Source organism: Hermetia illucens, chromosome 3 (genome assembly GCF_905115235.1).
Source record: "Hermetia illucens chromosome 3, iHerIll2.2.curated.20191125, whole genome shotgun sequence".
NCBI lineage: Eukaryota > Metazoa > Arthropoda > Insecta > Diptera > Stratiomyidae > Hermetia > Hermetia illucens.
Window position 1 is genome coordinate 150,059,326 of NC_051851.1, and position 22,583 is coordinate 150,081,908.

At 44.0% G+C, this 22,583-nt stretch overlaps 1 protein-coding gene across 2 annotated transcripts; it reads right to left on the minus strand.

Annotated features, from left to right (window-relative positions):
- Positions 1-1,711: 1,711 nt before the first annotated feature.
- LOC119653046 (centrosomal protein of 104 kDa) lies at positions 1,712-20,562 on the minus strand. Of its 2 annotated transcripts, XM_038057508.1 has the most exons (10): positions 20,382-20,561; positions 20,206-20,328; positions 12,391-12,558; positions 11,878-12,325; positions 11,233-11,820; positions 10,907-11,045; positions 9,641-10,716; positions 2,822-2,964; positions 2,662-2,763; positions 1,712-2,574 (listed from the first exon to the last, which is right to left on the minus strand). In XM_038057508.1, exons 2-10 carry the CDS (start codon positions 20,243-20,245, stop codon positions 2,441-2,443), a joined length of 2,838 nt encoding a protein of 945 aa, XP_037913436.1. In that variant the 5' UTR covers positions 20,246-20,328; positions 20,382-20,561; the 3' UTR covers positions 1,712-2,440. The 2 variants fall into 2 exon arrangements, with proteins under 2 accessions (XP_037913436.1, XP_037913437.1); XM_038057509.1 differs by having other exon boundaries at positions 10,907-11,021; positions 20,206-20,562.
- Positions 20,563-22,583: the final 2,021 nt, after the last annotated feature.

The following is a 22,583-nucleotide window of genomic DNA, read 5'->3' on the forward strand; positions in this document are numbered from 1 at the left end:
CTCAACAAGCCACGGCACAATCTTTTCTTGCTACTTCTGTAAGATGACTGGCATTCTGCCATCTGGGCTCGGAGATTTATATGCGGAGAAGTTATTTACAGCCCAGCCGATCTTATCCTCGGTAATTATCGATTTGATAGTCTCGCACGGCTGAGGTCGTTGCAAACTCACCAAGCAAGGCTCCTCGCGGATTCGCTGCTTTCGATGTTCTGACAATAGTCCAACCAAGACCGCCTCTTGGCGGTTTTGATGACCAACTTGTACTTTTTCAGACATTCCTTGCATAGCTGCCAATATTTATGTCTGTTGAAGACTTCCCAGGTCAGCTTTCTAAGGCTGGAGAGATCTTCATTCCACCACGTTCGCAGTGTCTTCCTACTGTGTTTAGCAGGGCGTGACATTTTAAATTCTTTTCCAGAGCTTCGACTTTTGATTCCAGTTCGTCTGTCGTGCCAATCTTGCCAATTTGGGCACCGGAGAGTTTGTTCGTAATTACTTGACCAAACTTTCTCCAGTCGATCCTCCTATGGCGCAGCAAGGTTAACAACATAAACCATGAGCAGTCATCCATCCGCTTACTAGTTGCATTAATATGCCAGATTTGCTTTTTGCACCTTTTGAACAGTGCGTTCGGCAAAAAGTACTCCAATGTTACCTACATAACCGGACCAGGCGCGACGTTTATAGCATGTGGAGTTTTAGCAGACTATCGTAAGGAAAAAAAAGTTCCAGAAGTCCGGCCCTGGGATGGATCTGCATCGTCCTCTGGCTCTCTGGCGTCTCATAGAGCAGGGAGCGGTCTTTCAGATAGCTTGGCACGTGGAATGAGTTTTCTTATATGCCTACCATATCTGTTCATCTTACGGATTTGAAGGCGTTTCTCACATCAAGCGTTATGAGGAGCGCTATTCGTCGAGAGTGGCGGCTGTGTGCCTCGGCGCGATGAACCGCAACCACGACCTCCATAGCAGTATCGTGGATTTCCCTGCTTTGAACTCGAACTGTCTTGGGGATAAGCCCTGGTAGCACGAATCACTTCACTGAGTCTACTCCGGATGAGCTTTTCGAACACTTTCTTGCCCAAATCAAGGATACACAGCGGTCGGTATGCAGACGGCAGCTCAGGGTCTTTGCTAATTAGCGCAAGTCTCGCTACCTTCCAGTGATAAGGAAAAATGCCCTCCTTCAGGCAAGCGTTGAATACCCCGAGCAGTAAGTCTGGTCGTTGGCGGAACACCAGTTTGTAAACTTCCGCCAGAATACCATCTAGACCTGGCATATTCTTGTTTTTCATGGTGAGAACCGCTTCTTCGAGCTCTCTTATTGTGAAAAGGGGGCAATCCTCAACGCTTTCCGTACAATGCGGTCCATCTAGTTGGTACTTAGTATGCAAGGTCCCCACGGGTCTTCATTTTCCTCGTTGTAGGTTCTACAAGTCGCGATTTTTGCTTGGGGGCAGCGTCTGATGAGTTGCCTCTGTCCTGGACCCGGAGTACCTAATGTTCCCCTTACCAAGGCTTATGGAGAAAAAAAGTTGTTTGAAGCACGCCATTTGGACGTATAGTAGAACTCTGCAAGCCAGTTGAGGAAAACTGGCCGCATACAAAAATTTCAAGTACGTTCTTACGGAGGATGGAGTTTCATTGCTCTGAGCGGTGAAATTTATTTGTAGTTCTGAATAAGTTAAGTTAGAAAATATAAAAAAGATCACTAAATTTCATATTAGATTTTATTTATGTAAAAAGTTACTCTCGAAAACAATGTTCAGAATTATTTTGCAATCACTAGGATAAAAAAGGGAACATTTAAAAACGAACTAAAAACAAGATTGTACGATGCAAACCTGCTTGTAATTCCCATAAAATATACTAAACAAATCTAACATATCTAAATTAATTGCACCATAATACATTGATGTAGGTCACGTTCAGGTAGTTCGATAAAAGGAGTCAGTTTGACAGCGTTAAGAGGACTAGGTCCTGAGGTTCAGCGTCACTGAATGGAACTCCGTTTTTGTTGGGGTACATCTTCAAATTTTTTACTCCATTCGAACTACATGAAAGTATCTAATTTTTGCTTGCTAATATTCTGTAATTAACTAAATCTCATACAAATTCCTACAACCTCTCTACATGCCACATTTAACTAAGTGTACAAAAATCGATTCGCATACATAGAAAAAAATTCACATTAACTAAGTTAACTGTTCGTCCTTTTTAGTTCCGATTATGAAGCGCTGAGGAGACACTGTTCAGTTTCATTTATTTTAATTTTAATAATAAAATAGTTGTAAAATTGCACATTTCCCTAGAATTCATATTTTTTATATTCTTAAAAAGGCAAGAGCATTTTCAAATGTTTTCTCAGCAGTAATAGAAAGGACTCAGATCCCTAAGTACAATTCAAATTGCAGCGTAATCTACCTCCAATTGTTTGGGTTTTAAATTTTTGATCTTCGTCTTGCATTACCCGGACAACCGGATATGCTGAGTAAATGTAATTTCCAGCCACCGTCCAAGGGAAGGTGGACGTCATCGTGACACAGCGGGCAACGAGCAGCCCCCGTCCGAATTTCTACAAATAAAATGATTTAATTGGTCAGTTGACACCATGGCATACCAAAATATAAGGCCCAAATAAGTTAAGGGTATCTAGCTTTACCTCGACAATAATCTTCCATCAAGTGCAACTCATACAACCCTTTATGGACTGACTCCGTACAGCGTTCACACGAGATATAGTTCGCCTTTGCCTCACATTCATCTGGAAAAATAATTGTAAATATTTTTTATTGGTCAAGCAATAGTTGGGTAATACCAACTTGTTAAATGATAGTTTAGCGCTGCAACTTCCAGGACCTGACTGCATTGCGGACATTTAGTAAGAAATGGGCAAACTTTCCAGTAGTGTTTGTCGAGCAAGCTTTGATCTCCATGTCCGGTCCAATCACAAAACGGGCACCGTCTGGAAAATGTTTAGTTTTTAATAAATTTATTTACAAAGGTTAATCTGCAAGAGGGGAATGCTCCGAAGAACCCCAAACCGGAACCCAAAGGGTAGGCGAGGAGCGAATTTAGGAGCCAGAAGACCCAGCGTGAACTATGCTAATGCAATGAAAGACATCTGACTGGCCATACTACCAAAACCATTTCCGAAGCAAATGCGCACTCGCAAGGAGCAGGAAATAATGGAAGACCTTATGATCATGCAGATGTGTAAGAGATGAAGTGCCAAACTTGTGTTCACCGGCATACGCTTTGGACCAGGTCTTATACTGTGGTAAACTTCATAAAGGAGGACACGGCCAAATGTGTCAGAGCCACACACAGTCCCTAAATTGCTGGGCCGGAACGGAGCAGAAATGTCATCATTCGCTAGGGATGATATCCTACCTTCTACCTTCCCAGATCCATAGCGATTGAAACGGAAGAGTTTGTAGACCTCCTATTCCCTCAAAATGAGAATTTTCACATATGAGGAAAGGCACAGTCCTCACGATCAGGGTAGACAACCGACCCCAAGAAGCAATTAAAAGTCATAACTGCTGCATCAACTATAGATTCGGTAACATTCCGGTCCATGCGCACAAGAAAAAATCGAAAAAGGATACTTTGGAGAGGACATCGGGTGAAAAACCTACCGTGATCTCCAAAGGAGTCGCGGAGGACATAGAGGCCGAAAGGGCAAAATCAAGGAGCGAAAGTGAACCTACTGCCCATTGAGAAAGAGACGCTGTGCGGCCTAGACTTGAATCTCCTAAAGTTCAAGGCGAACAGTGAGTGACAAGAAAGTACCATGTCGGAAGAGGAGGACGATACTCCGATATTAGAGAAGATCTCCAAGCATTAATAGAGCCAATGGTCAGCACTAATTGTAAGGACGATTTCTAAGGACAACAATGGAATAGTGCTGGTTGACGAGCAATGAGTATACCGATAACCAGTCACGATAATAAATCCCTCTCTCACCAGTGAAATTTGAACCGCGGCCTTCCGCTACGAAAGCCCAGCACCCTAACAACTTGAGCCATCCGGAAAGGGGGGGAAAGTATTCCTCTTGTGAAAGAGCTGGCATTATTAATATCTCCAATTTAAAATACTTAGGCCACTCAGATCTCCTGACCGTCCTGGCTGCCGTGCCAACGCCCACCGTAAGATCTGGGGAGCAGCGACGCCAATCGAAAAGGTGAGTTCCTTGTTGAATTTATCCTTAGCAATTCGCAGAAATGTGTAATGTACTAAACACGTCGTCATTCGTGACCAGAACTAGGCAAGAGATACCAGACATAACCTACTACATATCCTTTTGAGGGGATCCTATTTTAATTTAGAGGGAAGATAAGCGAGCTGTCGGACTGGCCAGGTAGGGTCTACTCTTGACGCTCCTTTAGTGAGCACAGTCTATGGATAGAAGCCTGTGTAAAGTCAAGGAGGATTTGTCTATAATTCGCATTACCACAGCTCCTCTGCGATTGCCCAGCTCTAGCCAGGTTAAGGACACTAGGTGAACCACTCTTTGAGGATCTCAGAGAGATCTCTAGCTATAGAATGTTAAAGTTGCTTTCTGCGTCAATGATACCGGCTGGAACTGAAGATCTGACCCAGTGGGACTCTAGAGCAACACCCTAGCAAGAAAGAGAGCAGAGAGGCGCAACAATCCAATTGTACTGAAAATAGTGTAGGTCATGGACAACAAAATTAGAACTAACGTGAAATTCCCCTTACGTCCTGTCGGTTGTAGCTTAAAAATACAGTCAAAGCCTTCCCTGGTATAATGGACTATGATTGGTTTCGGGAATGTGCGCACGCTCTTCTACGCTTCAACTTGAGCAAGATTTCCAAGTAAGCTGGTGGGACTCTCAGGAATACTCCTCTCCCTCTTGCTACACTAATGACAATCTGCTTTTGTACTTTACAAAGCCAAGTGGTAGCAGACACAAATACGGTGTCGAGTTTCCGACGGCTACCACAAGGAAGAAATTCCTTCCCTGAGTTGTTATGAGATCGAGGGGAGCATGCAGAGGCTCAGGTCTCGGAAATCACCTGACTGGCATGCGAGATATGCAAAGCCATCTGCTGGGCCATCCCATCTCAGTGTCTGCTTGAGAATTATTTACGAGAGGGTTACTTCCCTGCATTCTAAAAGACTGCCAGAGCGGTTGTGCTCTTGAAGGAGAAGGATAAAGTTAATCCTCAGTCGTTTATATCTTTACCCCGACCCTGACAAAGTGCTAGATTAGGGTCCAACTAGCTCTGTGGCTACGTCCATAGTAGTAAAGTATTCGTCCAAGGTGTCAGTGAGCATATATGGATTAATGTGGAACGCAGCTGTTCACAGGCACATATCGCAGGTCCATTCATTTTGAACCTGATGATAGATAAACTGTTGGGTGAGCTTATTTCGGCGATTGAATGCGTTGTCTACGGGGATGGTCTCCTCATTCTTGTTGAAGGGAACAGCTGATTTGAGCTCGAGCAGCGGGGTATTGATTATACATCGTAAACGCGTGGTCTCTTAATGTCGTTTTCACGATCCCAACGGAGAAAACCGTTATGATGTTGCTGAAAACCAACCTAGTCATCCGCCCATAGTAAAGTCAAACGGAGTAAATTTGAAATACCGACAAAAAGTGGCATACTTGGGAGTCATAATCGCGGAACGAATGCACTTGTGCCTCCATCTGATCCAACTTACGACGCGTTTAATCGAATTATTATTTATGTGATGAGTCTTGAATGGGATCTTACCAGAAAAGATAGATACATATATGTTGTTGTGTAAATTTGGGATAACGGTGCAGGACAGGAAACTGTCCCATGCTTGTCAACGAATAACATTGTTAGCGTGTCTTCCTATGTGTCACACCATTTCGACCGACGCCACGCAGGTTTTTCTCCTTATGATCTAGAATTAGCCCGGCGTACCACGGCCTACAGTATTAAGAGGGGTATACCTTTGCTGCTAATTGATTTAGTTAGAGCGGACCAGGTGGAAGAGTTAGGACCGCTTAGTGGTCAAAAGGTTGTTAGACGAGGGTGCAACATCTAAGCGGTAGCATAGATGGAGCGAATATGGGAAAGGTCGGGGCACACCCCAAATGTGTGTCTGCAAAGGAAGTTCTGTTGTGGTCTTTAGGCTTGAGGTGGACTTTCTCTTGACAGGGCATAGTAGCTTGAATGAGTTTCTCTTCTCACGAAACCCAGTCAGTATCTGTATCTGTCCAGCGTACTGCGATTTTACCCCAAACTTAGCTAACAATAATACGCTTCGATGTGCCAATGCATACGGACATGCTGCTTTCCGACGAAGGAGGTAGTCCCTCCACGGTGCTTCATCTGCAGGATGATGGGCGAATGGCATAGTGGCAATAGTGGACAGCGACTAGTTCCGTGTGTTTTGTGTTAGTGTTGTCTTGTAATGTCCTACGTGTTGTGTTGTACGTAGAGCGGTAGAAAGGTTTAGTTGCGGTTTTCCGCACCCAGCTGATTCTAGTCAACCCATAGGAGAGTGCCAAATGTCCAAATGTACTCGAGAAGGACGATCAGACCCGCGTCTACAAGGGACACATCTGAAGTAACTCTTGCTACGAAGCCTCAGAGGTTGTTGGCACCGTGGGTACTGATAGCAAATGTTCCAGGAGAAATCCTGGATGATGCGCTCCTGGTCCGGTTATTTGCGGTTGTGGGAGTTTCATAGTCGTTCTGGTTGTGCCTATATCGTGGATTCAAGCATGAAGTTGCACTGTTCAACTCGGGCACCGTACGCCTTAGTTGCGGTAGAGGTGGTAGATAGGCCTCGCATCCACTTGTAGGAATGCTGCCAGTCATGGTGGAACGCTGATTGTCGTCTCCAATTCAATTAGTATTTGAAGAAGACTGTGAGATTGTGCGTACACGACAGGTGCTCACGTTAAACCCCTAGGACCGCTGGTTAGAGAAGCGGAAGATGCCGCAAAATGCCATAATTTGAAAAGTGGATATCGTATCACGAAAAAACTTGCATGTGGTCACAAAATTTCGATGGTCTGTGGAGGAAGTTAACGTTTGCCTACTTAGCCACGATGACGGGCAGCTTAAAAAGAAGAAGCGACACCTCATCACGATATTTAACTGTAGTTCCGCCTTTTGTGGATGGAATGGCTATTCCTCGTAACGTGCGGATGCGCACTGTTCCTCTAAACAGAAGAGAAATAATATCAGCCATTGATGTTCTCAAAAGGGGCTTTACCGTCTCCCCGCAGTTTCTATAAATTGACTACTGCTGCTTGTACGGAAACTTTGGAAACCCTAGACTTTTCTCAGAGAGTGGAAGAAGGGGATGATCGTCAAGGTTCCAAAAAAAGGGGACCCTTTTTGAGTGCAATAATTGAAGGAGCATCTGCGTTTTCCACACCGTCGCATCGACAATAGTTAAAATAATCAATGAACTCCTCGAAAACTTGACCGACAGAATGCAATGCGACATTCTCTTAGAGTAATTGAACCTCCACGTTCTCGGGACAAGGAAGCCGGAACGTCACCGATAACAAGAAGAAATGACATCGGTAACATTTTTCATGGTGCCTTGCCCGGAGGACGAGGAGGAGTTCAATGAACCAAAATATTTTTCCTTAAACATTTCGACTACACTCTCACCGGGTCATGGACTTTGTAAAATGGCTCTGAATTTAGAAAGAGAGGAAAGTGGAGTTGGACTAAAGATAAACACAAACAAAACCAAGTCTCTCATTTTGGCGCGTCATCTCTATCTACATTAATGGGCAGAACATCCAAGGAGTCGATCAATTTGTATATCTAGGAAACTTGGTTTTTGACGCCTTCGCTACTCTCCTAAAATTTGGAAGTGCAGTTATCTCAGTGGATAGTTCAGGAGGCTGAAGCGCTGCGTTGTCGTAGCGAAAGGTCGTGGTTCAAATCTCACTGGTGGCAGAGGGATTTGTTATCGTGACTGGATGTCCGATGTCTGTAATGTATCATCAGAGTATACTGGCTTGATACTATTTCAAACGAAAAACTTGGTCGGTACACAGACCTGCACATTAAGTAGGGGCGACAATTTCATTACTAGCTAGGCCATGCACACTTGGCGCAGAACAGTAGAGGAGGAGTGCAGGCATCTCGGGATGTCCCGGGCGGAGTTAAAGTGCACTTCAGTGAACCCTGTTCTATGGCGCATCCAGCAAAGACCACTTTATCATCATTTACTAGGAAGCACAAGCTTGAGAGCGATAGAAGTTAGACGAGAATTATACTAGACCAAAAATTATTCTGAAAGACACATGTTGGGAACATATGTCGGAAAGTTAGAAGAGCTTTGATGATTTACAGGTCCATAAAAGGGAAGAATTGGGGACGAACCACGATAATATAACGCAGAATATATGTTGCAATAGTAGGCAAATTGCAATAATCTCCGCAGATAGAACCGAACACCGCACAATAGCCGGGGAGTTACATAAATTTCAAAAAATGGCTTGTGTGTTTATTATTTGGTTAATAAGGACATACCTAAAGGCATCCATGGAAGTCCTTCTGGGATATATACAATTGCAGGAAGCAAGGGTAATCTTCAGGATGATATCAAGCAACCTGCCTAAATTGAAGGAAGATTGACATTCTTTCTAAGCAGTATCCCGAATTGTTGAGAACAAGCGATAACATGACAACCAGGTTTTATTTCGACAAAAAATTTGAAAAACGATGGAGCAACAGGGCAAACTTGGAGAGCGTGGTATTCATATAGAGCTTGGACCAGTAACTGATCGCCTAGTGTACTGACGAGTCCCTCGCAGCAGAGGGACAGTGAACGAGGGCTATTGGTTCAAGGAAAACGTATTTTGAACTAATAGGGAAGTACACCAGAATATTTTAAGCGGAAATATACGTTAGAGATTGGTGTGCCTCCTTCAAGCTCCAAGAAACTATCGTTTTCAGTTTGATCGATAGTCATGCGGTTATCAAAGCACTTAGGTCCAACCAGGTGAATTTTGAATTGGTGTGGGAATGCCTTATTAAATTGAATATTGTCTGATTACCCTGGGTCCCGGGCCATACTGAGTTAGAATTTAATGAGGCCGCGGATGAGCTAGCCAAGAAAGAAATTGGCTATATGGACCAAAACCCTTTTGCGGAATCGGAAGGGGTTCAACGCCATGGTGTTCAGTCATGAAGAGGAACGGTTGAGGAAACTACACTGGGCGAACTTACCAGGAATCCAGGATGCCCACGGCGTGATACGAATCTAAGCGCACGCAGGATTTTTTAAACCTCACCAAGATGATTCCTTAGGATCATAATGAGAATACTCACTGGTAATTATATTGGGGAAGCTGTCAGACAGCCACTGAAGATTTTGTGGGGGAGTGATGACAGCTCCATACATATTCTGGCACAATGCCTAGTATTCTTGGCCATTGAGAGGGTGCTTAAGACCAGACACTAGGCTGAAGAACCTAGGAGACATCTCGAAATTCCTACCGGTTATAGACTTGACCAATATTCTGTAGTTTAAAGAAGTGCTAACCAGTTAGACGGGGGAGATATACGACGGCTTGATGGTGGTGGTTTATAGGTTATTGAAAGATCCGCTGATGTGAATATAATATATGTATATGCTAATGCTACGTATATAACAGACTTACATTGTTTCTGGTTCCTCTAGTGACTCCGAATTCGAATTTGAACTCTTCCTCGATCCCTGTGAATTCATGGTTTGTTTCACTTTCTCATTATATTCTTGCTTTCCATTCACTGTTCCATTCTCTGTATCATTTATCGAATGACCACTTTTACTTTTAAGGATGCGTGTCTCAGAACGTCGCATCGGACTCGACTGGGCATCCTGTGGTCTCGATTGAAAATTAAAGTTACTACGATTATTTTTAGATTTAAGCTCGTTCGGTGAAAGGCCTTGTTTCTCACTGCGATTTGATGAGGGTGACGCTGGGTTATTTCCACCACCTCCATTGCCCGCACATTGTTTATTCGCTTCCAGCATTTCCTTTTTGCGCTGCATATCAAGTTTATCGAATTCCGTGAACAGTTGCCGATAAAGTAAGTTGCGCCTGGTTATATCGTCATCCGGAGGAAGCTGTTTTCTAACTAGTCTTGGATTGAGCTTATACACCAGGAGAAGGACTCGTTCAGCTACTTTTCTCACAGGTTCAGCTGGATGGTGTATGCCAGAGCATCCACACTCAGATAAGGCTCGACAGGTTAAGCCGCTTTGTTTATCCGTGCTAATTCCTTGGCTCAGAACCAACTGCTCCAACATTTGCATTCTACTTAAGGCCAATCGTGGATGAGTTCCCGATCCAACAGTCCGTGACAAGGCCGGTGCAACAAGATGCTGTTCTCTTACTTCCGGGCAGGCGGCTATACTGAGTATTGTGTGCTGAGCTAGAGTGTGAATACGTGCCGAAGGGTCGCCACTCTTTGCCAAAAGCTCTGGAAGAAGTCGGTCAACACAGCGTGCTACTTCATTTGGAGAAACCCGACTTGGGACAAACTCAAGAAAGAGCACTCGAACGGTTTCTGTTGCTTGGCTGAAGACAGAATAGACCGCGTCACGGACTGCGCGATGAAGCAGCAAGGCTGCACTACGTGCTATTTTATTGGCACCAGCTGTATAGTCGCCCTCTTGGCCTCTTAGAAAATTTCTCAGGCGAACAAGACCATCTTCACGATCTTGAAATTGGCGGGAGTAAAATTGTTCAACCTAAAAGGGAAAATCAAATATAGTCAAACCATTTCAATAGAAACGACAAAAAGGAGAAGAAAGACATCTTGATTTGTAGTTTTATCTCAGCTGCAATTCGGACAGATTTGAATAAGAATGTTTGCTAGACATTACGATATAGAAAGGTATCTAAGGAATCTAAAGCGTGGCTAAATCTGCTACTACTTACCAAATCGATTCCAAACACCAAAATCGGAAGCGCTGCCTGTCTTCGTTCGCGATCATTTAATCGTGACCTGCCTCGATTGGGATCGCTATCCAACAGCGCGGTACCTTGACATTCCCTTAAAAATTCATTAGTATGTGAACTGAAATATTTGTTAAATTAAGAGAAAGAACACAATGAAATATAGAGCGCATTCCAAATGAAAATTCAAAGTACATAAACGTAGATATTATACTGATTCTAAAGGAAATCATATGACCACGACATCCATCTATCATCTACTCGTAATAGACATCCAGTTTCCAGCAGGCCAAAAAATAGATGCTTACTGTCTCAGGGCTGGGATGGCTCGTTCTTCATAGTCTTCATAGCTATTTTTGGGGGCGCTTTTGTTGCGTCTACGTAAGGAACCTTGGCTTGAGATTGGTGAACCTCGATTTGGACTTCGCCCGATTCGGCTGAGTTGTGGTGAATTAGGAATTTCATCGTGGGAACGTTTCGTAGATTGGCTAGTCGAAGGATGTGTGTCGGTTGTTTGACTGGAACTTCCTCCATCTGTTGAAGATTTATCGTCATGTTGACTTTTTGGGCTTAGAGTCGCGGCAAAATGTGCTTCGGCCAGTAGGTTTGCGACATCCTGAAGACTAGGCGGGGACGGCAATGTGGGCTTGGACGAATAAAGGTCAGAGCATTCATCGTTTTCACTTAGGACTCCATTTTTCTCTAACAGTTTATCGGTCTCTAGGTGCTTTAGAACTGAATCCCTATACATCTCTATTTGTTCCTTACGTAGTTTAGCGGTTGTGAAGTCTTCCTGTTGAACAGCCTGTCGTTTAGCCAAAGAATATCGACCTAACCTTTCACCAGCATTCCTTAGTGCAGTCATACATAGTTTAAGCTTCCTTGCATACTCGAACCTGTATCGAAAAAAATTTCAATTATTTTTAAAAAAAATCAGAACAGTATAACACAACCTTTCATCATTAACAGCCTTCCCTTTCTTCCGCTCCATTTCCCTTATAATATCTGCAATACTCTCCTCAACATACATAGAAAATAGTAAATCATCACATATTGACGCAAGAGCGTTTTCATTCGAATCAGAAAGAGGTGCAGCTCCTGCTGTCGATGCAGACTCTGAACCTTCTTCTGGCTTCTCGATTATCTCTCCAAGAACATTAATTGCTATCAAAGCCACTTGCCCCATTGTATTGTATTCATTTTTATGTGGCGGTCCAAGGCGAAGTTTCAGATGAGTCCCATTCCTTGGAGATACCGTGACACTCTGCAACTCGCGGGATTTGAAATTGGTCGATGAATTATCTGATAATGCAACGAATCCTAGATAATCGAAACATTGACTTGATGGAGTACTGGGCATGCTTTTTGGTGAATAGTGGAGCCATAATTCGATTTTTTGGGCTAAATAAAAAAGGATAGAGATGTCGTTAATTAGTGGACGAAAGAGGATAAAAAGGGTCACTTACGAATCAAATACTGATGGGCAAGGACTTGGATTCGACATATTTTCGCCGGCTTCTGGAACCTCAGGATAATATCGAATGGAGTAGTTGCGCTTTCAGGTGGGCTTCGCCAACCATGCACCGTCGGACCATGCGTATTTAATTCGCTAGCTGGAAAGTCTGGATCCTCACCTAAAAATATAACGTAGAATTTAGGTAAAGAAGTTTAGATAAAAAGGCAAAAATGGGAAACATTGCATATCCTCACTTAAGAATCAGTCAATAATCAAACAATTTTGATCCTAATTTTATATTCACATAAAACCATAATTGTTCTGCTTTAAATCTCGATCGACATCCAGAACGAGAAAGAGCAAAATATTGGGGATGGCCGGACATCGCATCTCGCTTCCAAAGGAAATGTTTTGTTTTTCATCCTTCTTTTTTGGTGGGACTCAGAAAATTAACAGACATAGCACGTCAGTTTCTCCGCATCCTCAATGCTTATGAGAGGCTTCGTTGTGAGATCTAAAGCCTCAAACATAACATAAATGAAGGTCAGAGCAAGAAAGTGCTCGGCGTGTGAAGGCATCTCTCGCTAAACATATTCAAGAAAGGATAGGAAAGTCTGCTGGAATAGAAATGACCCCATAGCAACACAAAAGGCGGGCAACCCAAAACTAAGGAAATGAAGTCAAATCCACGTCGAACCCAGTCGAGGACGAAATTCAGAGACTGAACTCATTTCCCGCCCGACAAACCAAAAAGAAAGTTTGGACCCGGTTACTTTCCACAGGCTCACTGGCGTTAAATCTGCCCAAAGATACGCCTCACGGTCTATTTATAATGAACGTATATATCGAGGATGGTCAGAATGTTTGTCCGAACTGACTATGGTCAACCACATGGGCAGAGCTATCCCAAAAACAGTAAAATTGACGAACGCCTACCATGCAGGTCGACCAGCACCTAAGGGACATCTCCATAATTAATGGTCGGAAGATGTCGAGTTAGGAAGAGAGCCCCTTAAGCCACGCTTCATCGACATCTGAGACTCAGTAAACATCGGATAAGGATGTGATCCATCCTATATTTTCCCTCCTCAATGACAGCACCCGGGTATGAGTTTTTCAACTCCGTGTAAATGGTCGACCAGGTATTTTCTTGTGTGTTTTCCCAATTTTGTGGAGCGTATGCTTTTTGGTACTTCTCATGAATTTTCCGGATGATCCCAATGATACGTGAAGTTTTGTACATGACGTGAAGGGGTGGGTGTAGTATCCGAAAGGACCTTTCCATATTCTACATTTAAGAACGTGTCAACTGGTTGCTCAATTTTCGCCTTCTAGCATATTTGGGATAGCTTAGTTTTTTTAACTTTGGTAGTTCAGCTCTTCTCCGATCACCTTTTGGTTACATTCGTTGTTAGACATTCATTGAGCATATTTTTTTTCTACCTCTATTTACTGAGCTGGAGGTTGCCCATCGGATAAAGCAAAATAAAGCTTCGTTCAGGAACGTTTTTGTGTTTTTTTTTTAGATAATAATAGTTCAGTGTGCTATATATGCCTTAGAAACAGCCACATACAAGGGATTCGCCTGCTCTTTGCTGTAAAAATAAGCGTGTAGCGAATCGACTTGGCGGTGATGTTGTACCGTCACATCAATCATACACCTACCCCCGATGTTACGAGGCAGGTTCACCCGCTCCACGGCAGAGTTTAGATGATGCATTCGAAATTTGGACATAGTAGCCCGTATCCGCCGCTGGACGTTTTCCAGATAGGTTTTCGGCCACGACAATATTCCGAATTCCAACTTTATAAGTCGCGGGAATTCAGGAAACAGCAGAGCATCCTTCAGATCACCAACTCGAGCATGGGTTTCTTGCAGAATTTCTAGGTACTTGTAGAAGTCTGTCTCGGTCATAGCTTGGATGAGGAGACCACCAACGCTAAGTCCGGCAAGCAGCTTGTAATGACATTTGTGGATGACCTGGATTTGACATTTGTCCAATCCAAATTCCATCCGAATATCACGGCTCAAAATTTCTACTATTCGCCATAGACTTCTAAGGTGGTCCTCACTACCAGCAAACAGCTTCGTTTCATCTAAGTACATCAATTATGTCAGCTCGCACTCAGTACGTAGACCATACTTTATTAAACCATGCTCTTTGGTTTCATTCAGTAGCCATGAAATGGGTTTCAGTGCCATGCAACACCAAAGGGAATTCGACAAATCTCCCATGGAAGATGCCCCTGCGCATCCAGATAGGCTCTGGGGTATTGGTACCCTCAGATGAACGCACTGATAAGGTGTTGTGCCACCCTTCCATGACTTTCGCCAAACATTTTATTAGTTTGGAATCAATGTGATACAGATGTAGTTATCGACTAGCCAGGTATGTGCAACGCTGTCGAAAGCCTTGGTATAATCGATATAGTAATTGAACAGATTTCTTTGGCCCCTTGTTGCTTGTCCTACAACTACCAAGTCGATAATGAGTTGCTCTTTCCAATCCCTTGACCCGACTCGGCAGCACTTCTGCTCCTCGGACAAAATGTTATTGGTTTTGAGGGGCGTATTGACCCTTTCATTAATAATGGACATTATGAATTTGCAGAGGGATGATAAGCAAGTAAGTCTTGTGCCCGCGGGGACCTTCACCCTGTCCTCTTTAGGGACAAGGTAGTGAGGAAAGGTGGAAATTCCTTCGACCTAATTTATGCTGTCTGCCAACCAACTGTGTATATTGGTAAATGTTTTATACCAGAAATTTTGCACTCAATCCAGACCAGGACGCTTCCGGTTCTTCGAGCTGTTTATGGCTTGTCGGCCTCCTCTTCGGTAACATCCACAAAATTCATGCAGGGCGTATTGGTATGACGGATGCATGCTGGGCGGATCTCCCCCAAATTTCACCACAATATTCTTTCGCTTCCGTCACCGAAAACTGCACTGTCACCGAAAACTGCACTGTGTGGACGCTCTGTTGGGATTCGTTAAGAGATCTGAAAAAAATCTCCTGATTCCTCGCATCCGTTACATTTGGAACACGTCTGGGGTGATGCCGTCATAATCGACTGTATACGACATGAGGTTTCTGCTTCAATGTATCCAGAATTTCAACCGTCGGTGTCTGCCTAAGGATGGCATAGTTCCGGTCAACCTTCTGCACTTTATTTTTCACCCGTCTGTTGGCATTGCCAGTTTGATTTGAATCAGCCTAGCAATGTTCTGCTTTAGCGAGTCCCGCCGACGTCCCAGATGAATTTTCTATGGTGGATCTCGGTCCCTCAAACCAATAACAAGAAAGCGAATCTTCTGCACCACACCGAAAACTCTATAGAACTTCTTTGGTACGCGTCGCGAACTTCAGCGGAGACTTCTGCCGGACAGTGAAGGAAGGTGCTTCAGCGTGTATTAAAACTATTGCCCGCAGTGCGGCGTGGTGTTGTAGATGCCGCCACCTCTGCCCCCATCGACCCTTGGTCACCAGTTTCCGGGATGACCTCAAGTAAAACACGTTCCCTGATGATCGCCGGGATTGTATCACTGCGAGTAATGAAGCGCTAATGATCTGCGACTCGTTGCACTCTCACGTGCGCATATTGTGTGAAATACTTGATGTTGAGATGTTGTACCTACATCCATCCAAGGAATGCAATAGGGCCAAGCTCAATACGATCCAAAGGCTCACATTTGCAGGTATTACCTGGGCACTACAGTCCTGCTTTGTAGATGCTCTTACTATACTTGCTATATCATGCAGTGCTGACAGACTGCGCGAGAGATGCTGGGCAACAGAAGTAACCATGGGAACTCTGGGCATTTTGAAAGAAAGTATTCCTGGATACGAACAATATAGCCATGTTGTACGATCTTTCAAGATTCGCCAGTGTATTCCAAGACAATATTGGAGGTCTGTAGATAGCATGATCCGAGCTCCAAACAAAACATAGTCATTCTGACCGAAATCGAAGCCTCCATTGCAGCCTTGTATTCAAAGAAGACATCTTCCTTGCTCGTGGAGTAGTACAGAAATGCTCTAAAGAACCTAGGCGAAGGGTTACTACCTGCGCTACGTGAAAGAGGGTCTGGTTATCCTAAAATAAAACTCGGTCGCAGGGGCTTTTGGATAAACGGGCGCAAGCGCGTGCAACATTACAGCAATTTGCATGGGACGCTGGCCACTAGAAGCCACTAGACTGGGCATATCCTCTAATGTGCATTGTCAAGGTTGCGGAGAAGAGGATGAGGCCACCTGGTATCTTCTTTGCGATTGTTCAGCTCTAGCTAGAGTCATGTAGTGATAACTAGAAAACCAATTCTTTGGATATAAACGTTACGGGCTGACTCTGAAGATCTGCGCCGGCTAGAGGCTATGTATAGAAAAAGTCAGACCAAATAACGCTATGGGCTGGCGGAAAGCAAGCCCTCCAGGAGATAATGGGGCATGCGGAGGATAGATTCGTCAGAGCCAAGTACGTCGCGCTTTGTTTCTGGTCACAAGAAAACATTGGCCGAAAATCATAGCGAGGGATTTTAATGCATAGGCTCTTGAATGAAATATTCGGACAAAAAGGTGAGAGGACGTGTTCTTCCCGAAGCATGCTTGGGGCTAGATGTGGTACTCGCGAATGTCGGAACCTCATACACAGAAGAAGGGACGTAGGGTCTATAGTGTACCCGCCGTTGTAGCCAGTAGGGTCGCGTGGCAAATTTGGGTGGGATACTTTAGTGCGAACGATTTTGAAGTTACACGTTTTACGCGGCACTCAAGCTCGATATATCGCTGAATGGTACGACAAGAGAAAAAATGACCCAAACCACACAATGGGTGATAGAAGCATACAATGCTGCTATCCCCAGAAGGTGACTGCTCCTCAGCAGGCAACTCAACTACTGGCGGAACAAGGACAGAAGGCAAGAAAACCCGGGAGCGATGGTAGAGAGAAGAGACGGAGATAACTGCGTGGCCGCTTAGAAGAGACCATTCGGAGTAGTAAAAAACAATTGCTTCGAACAGTCGCAAGACAGGGTGTAGATGAAAAGGTTGCAAGGATCGCTTTTAGTGACCTGCCTGCCCCGCCTGAAAGAGATTGTTCCCATTCTGATTCCTCACCATTCAAACAGCGGAAAGCAAACGATGGGACAGCTCATCCCAGCATCCCTAACAGAGCTTTGAGGCTGACAGTGATGACTAGGCTCGACCCTTTCGTTAATACCTTTGAAGCATGCCTAAAAGAAGGAATATTCCCTGTTCAGTGAAAAAAGCAAAAGTTGGTGTTGTTTCCCAAATCCAATAGGGCACCTGGAGATCCAGCATCATATCGTCCTACCTGTCTGTTGGATACAATGGGGAAGATGATGGAGAGAGTCATCCACAACAGACTCCTACCCATCGTCGAAGACAGCAATGCTTTGTCGAAGTGCCTATATGGGGTTTCCAGCGTGCCTACTCTACAGTAGATACAATAAGCATGATGGCGAATCTGGCAAAAAGCGCGCTAATTTCTGGCAACTGCTATGTCGTGTTGGCATTGGATGTCCAAAGTGTGTTCAACTTCACCAACTGGAACCCAATTAAAGGGTGGTTGACTGACTAAAGTTTTCCTGAATATTTAGCGAATCTGGTCGAAAACTACCTTTTAGAGAGGTCTTTCTGGTCTTATTCGAGTGAAAGAATACATCGTCACAACGGGGGGTTGGGTACTGGATCCCCTGCTGCAGAATGTCATATATAATGAGGTGCTTGCTCTGCACGTCTCAGAGGAGACTACAATTGTCGGCTTTACGGATGACCTACAACAAAACACCCAGAGGATGTGGAGGTCTACGCGACGGAAACAGTGAGGACGGAAGAGTCCTAGCTAAAAAGAACTGGGGTAGTCTCGGCGGATGAGAAAGCAGAAGCAGTCTTAACGAGCCACAGAAAGAAGAATACTGTGAAAATGGAAGTGGAAGGTTTAGGGAATACCTAGAGGCAGTCCGTGCCATCGCGGCACTTGAACCGCAACAGAAGAGGCAGTACTGGCAGTACTGATTTGTACAACCGCAATTGACATTCTGGCGAAAGATATGAGTGTGGTGAACCATGCAAGAGGTATGGAAGGGCACACAGAACGTAGGAATGCGGTAAGTCCATAGTCGAATGATCTCTGACAACGCAGATGGGACGAGTCTACGAAAGGTCGCTGGACGCACAGGCTTATTCCTAACATTAGGGTATAGTTTGAGATGAAACCTGGGGAGAGCAACTACGACATTACCCAGTTTCTTACGAAGCATGGTCGTTGCTACAGTCAGTATCTGCATCCCTTAGGATTGGATGATTCACCGAATTGTCCTAAATGCGGTGGCATACCGGATGATCCAGAGCATGTGATGTTTCACTCCCCAAAGTTCGCAGTGGGAAGGAAGAATCTGAATTAAGCACTGGGCAGGAGGGCGAGCCAGGAAAATATAGTTGCGGAGATGGCACGTCGAAGCAGAATTGGCTTGCGGTTGGCTCCGCAATCGTAAAAATACAGAGGGGTTTGCTGAAGGAAGAAATAAGCAGTCGGAGACTGTGATTGGGAGAGTATTTCTGCTGTAACCTTTTCCTACCTTGGAGTGTGGAGTAAAAATTGCCTAAGGACATTGCTGAATATAATATAAATTGAAATCTGAATAATTGAAATAGAAAAGGCGATTTCGAATTGGATTTACGATTTTTGTTGCTTCTGTAATTATCAATCGCTACGAATATCTAATCAATCAAAGAAAACTCTCTAAAGTTGTTTTTTTCACCGTCAAAGCACATTATTTAAAACTCATGAAGTGGAAAAAACTCACTATCAAGCCTCCATTTTCGTACATGAGTGCACACTTTGGGCTTTATAGCCCCGCATTGTGATAAAAGCATGCATTGCGCAATTATTTTATATAAAGGTTTTTGATGGGGCACTGAACCTAATGCAAAAGTGTATCAGCGAATGGTTCTCATCCACGCGAAAAACCTTATGTCTGACCCTCAGATGTCCGAAGATACCGCCGCCTCTCAAAAGCGTTCGTTCTTGTATCTTGCATACGCGTACTTATGTAAAAGATTCCACTCATTAACACGAGGCGGTGAATCAGGAGCGATACTTCCAGAGTGCTCCATACATTTTTCGGCAATCTCTAGGACGTTGTTGAAAACGTGTCTATTGTAAAGTTGGGACTATCGTAGATTTTTTTCGACCTCCTTCCTTTGACTATCCTCAAGATACTGAAAACGTGGAGTGGTTCACACCATGCTTCGATTGTCCTCACACTACTAAGATAAAGGGATTCCACTTCAGTCCCCAAGTGTTGTTGATAGCTCCTTCAAACTACATAACACACCATAATTAATATTGTCTGCATAACATCTCCCAAAACAGAACCTCCTTGCTGGATTTCGCTACCGTTCCAAAGAAGAGTTTATTCAAAAAATATTACGTGATATCCCCTCCACATGTAAATCAAAGTAAATTATTAACGAGTCGAAACGCTGATGATATCATCAAGTCGCACAAAACGCTATTAATATGTATGTAAGCACCTGGAAGGTGCATTGCCGTTCTGAAAGGACTCTGCATACATAATGCCGGGATTGTTATTAACAAGAGGCAAGGTCAGCTATTTTTCAGAATTTTCCCCCAAAGAGACAAAACACTAAAATCTGTTGAATAATTGAACGTTTGCGGGCTGATTTTGAGGCCTATCGATTTGTCTCCTCAGTGGTGGTCGGCATGTGTGGGCTCATAGGTAGGTCAGGTTGAATTTTAAATCAGGATTCCCTTAGAGTTATGTGCAAGAATCCAAACTCACCTGAGGCGAATACAACATTAAACGGTATTTTCCTTGCCATCCTCCATTCAATCAAGGAGAACCTCTTGGTGCCACTAATAACTCACTCTTCGTTCGGCAGAACTGCGTCTCCGCACTCTAGAACTACAGAATTCAACTTTATATTCCACCGGAAAAAGCGTAATCCAGGCACAAACTTCTCAAAGGATCAACCCCGCATTATACAGTGGTTACGACATCAGCTCACCCAATCACTTAACCACTTCACTTTATAATCTTCACTTTTGAGGTAATAAGAAACGCGTCTGAGCTTCTCTAATGGATTCCCGTTATTGATTAAAATAATTTCTGGTAGTGATATCCCAAGAAGATGGAACTATGTCTAAGGGAAAGAGTTTAGACATGCGCGAGATCCCCGCAGATGATTGTGACATTTTCAAAACACGTGGTATCCCTCTTGTATACATATTACTTAGGGGGTGGTTTAGAAGGACTCAAATGGCATTCCGGCAGATGTACTTCATATTCAGCGGTTGTTTGTTTATTTGTTCATGCGGCACATGTGAAATGTTCCTTCAAACAATGGAGCACTCAGGCTAAAAAGCGGCAATTCACAGGAGAGAAAACTCAGCTCTTTATGGCCTGCGTGTTATCCTGAATCCTCATATGCTTAAACTATATACTTCTGGAAAATTACGACATTGTATAATTGTAGGGGGTTGCATGAGTAGAAACCAAAACAGGACATCAGTAATGAGCGAAACCGGGCCTTCCAAAATTCCGGAGCTAATGGCCCAGGTCCTCTAAAGAAATTGACGCTAATTTGTGTATAACTTTTTATCTTATGTGCTACTTGCTCCTGTATCGTACTTCGTCATTTATGCCAACATCTCGTCAATATCCCTTTGGAACGAAGTCGATATAAGCATCCTTCCAATTCCAAACTGAAGACAAATATGTTGTTTGGTCCAATTTTTATAATAACCGCTTAAGTAGTGTCCTTATAAGGACAATTATAATCCTTGACTTGTATGAAGTGGGGGAGCAGTTAGACCCAAATGGTTCATTGTACTGGATTCCCCCCGTCTAATGGAATATCCCAGATATGTTTATGTATCACAGAATGAAGTTGTACTGCGTCCTTTTACTGGTTATAGCACACCTATTAACTATAGTATGTCAATCTTGAATCTCTTCCTTCCAGGCGGCCTCATTTATATCCTTGCAGATTATAGTCATATCTATCCTGCTTGCCCTTTTGTCGACTTCCTGCAGTAAAGACTTTTCAACTTGCTCAAGAATATCTCAGGGGTTAAATCCTTCGATGCACTCCTGCACTCCTTCTGTGGTAGGTCCTATCGTTTCATCATCATCATCATCAACGGCGCAATAATCGGTATCTTGTCTAGGCCTGCCTTAATAAGGAACTCCAGACATCCCGGTTTTGCGTCGAGGTCCACAAATTCGATATCCCTAAAACCTGTCTGGCGTCCTAACTTACGCCATCGTTCCATCTCAGGCAGGGTCTGCCTCGTCTTCTTTTTCTACCATAGATATCGCCCTTATAGACTTTCGGGGCTGCATCATCCTCATCCATACAGATTAAGTGACCCGCCCACTGTTACCTATTGAGCCGGATTTTATCCATAACTTGAAAGTCATGGTATCGCTTATAGATTTCGTCGTTAGCTACGGAATCGTCCATCCTCATGTAGGGGGCCAAAAATTCTTCGGAGGATTCTTCTCTCGAACGCGGCCAAGAGTTCGCAATTTTTCTTGCTAAGAACCCCAGTTTCCGAGGAATACATGAGGATTGGCAAGATCATTGTCTTGTACAGTAATAGTTTTGACCCTACGGTGAGACATCGTGTCGTACAGTATGGTTCTATTGTATAGTGGCAACCGCTGGGCGAAAAGTACAATAGAACAAAGCTTGATAAGATTCAAAGGACCACGGGCCCTGCAGTCCAGCCTGGCAGACGATCTCAATTTACTTCTTGGTTTTCTCCCCCTAGACCTCCACATCAAATACGCCCGAGCGGAACGGCTGCGTAAATCTGAATATTTGACAGCAAAGCCCTTCGGCCATAGTAACATCTTAGACAAAGTACCTCGGAAATCTGGGCATTCCCCACGAACTATGCCACACACAAGCTGAACTTCACGAGAAACTTTGCTGTGGAGTTTCCAACCAGAGCAGAGTAGAAGAGTGGCGGCGTCTTACAAGGATATAACCCAGTATTCTTCACTGACGGATTAAAGGTGTGTTGCGGATTCGCTGTGGGAGTTTTCTCGGATACACGTATTATATCCGAGTCGAACGGTTTTTTCAAGTCTGCCGATGGCTGGAGCACGATCTGACTCCCAAACGTGACATATGATGGACGAACAATGTTAGC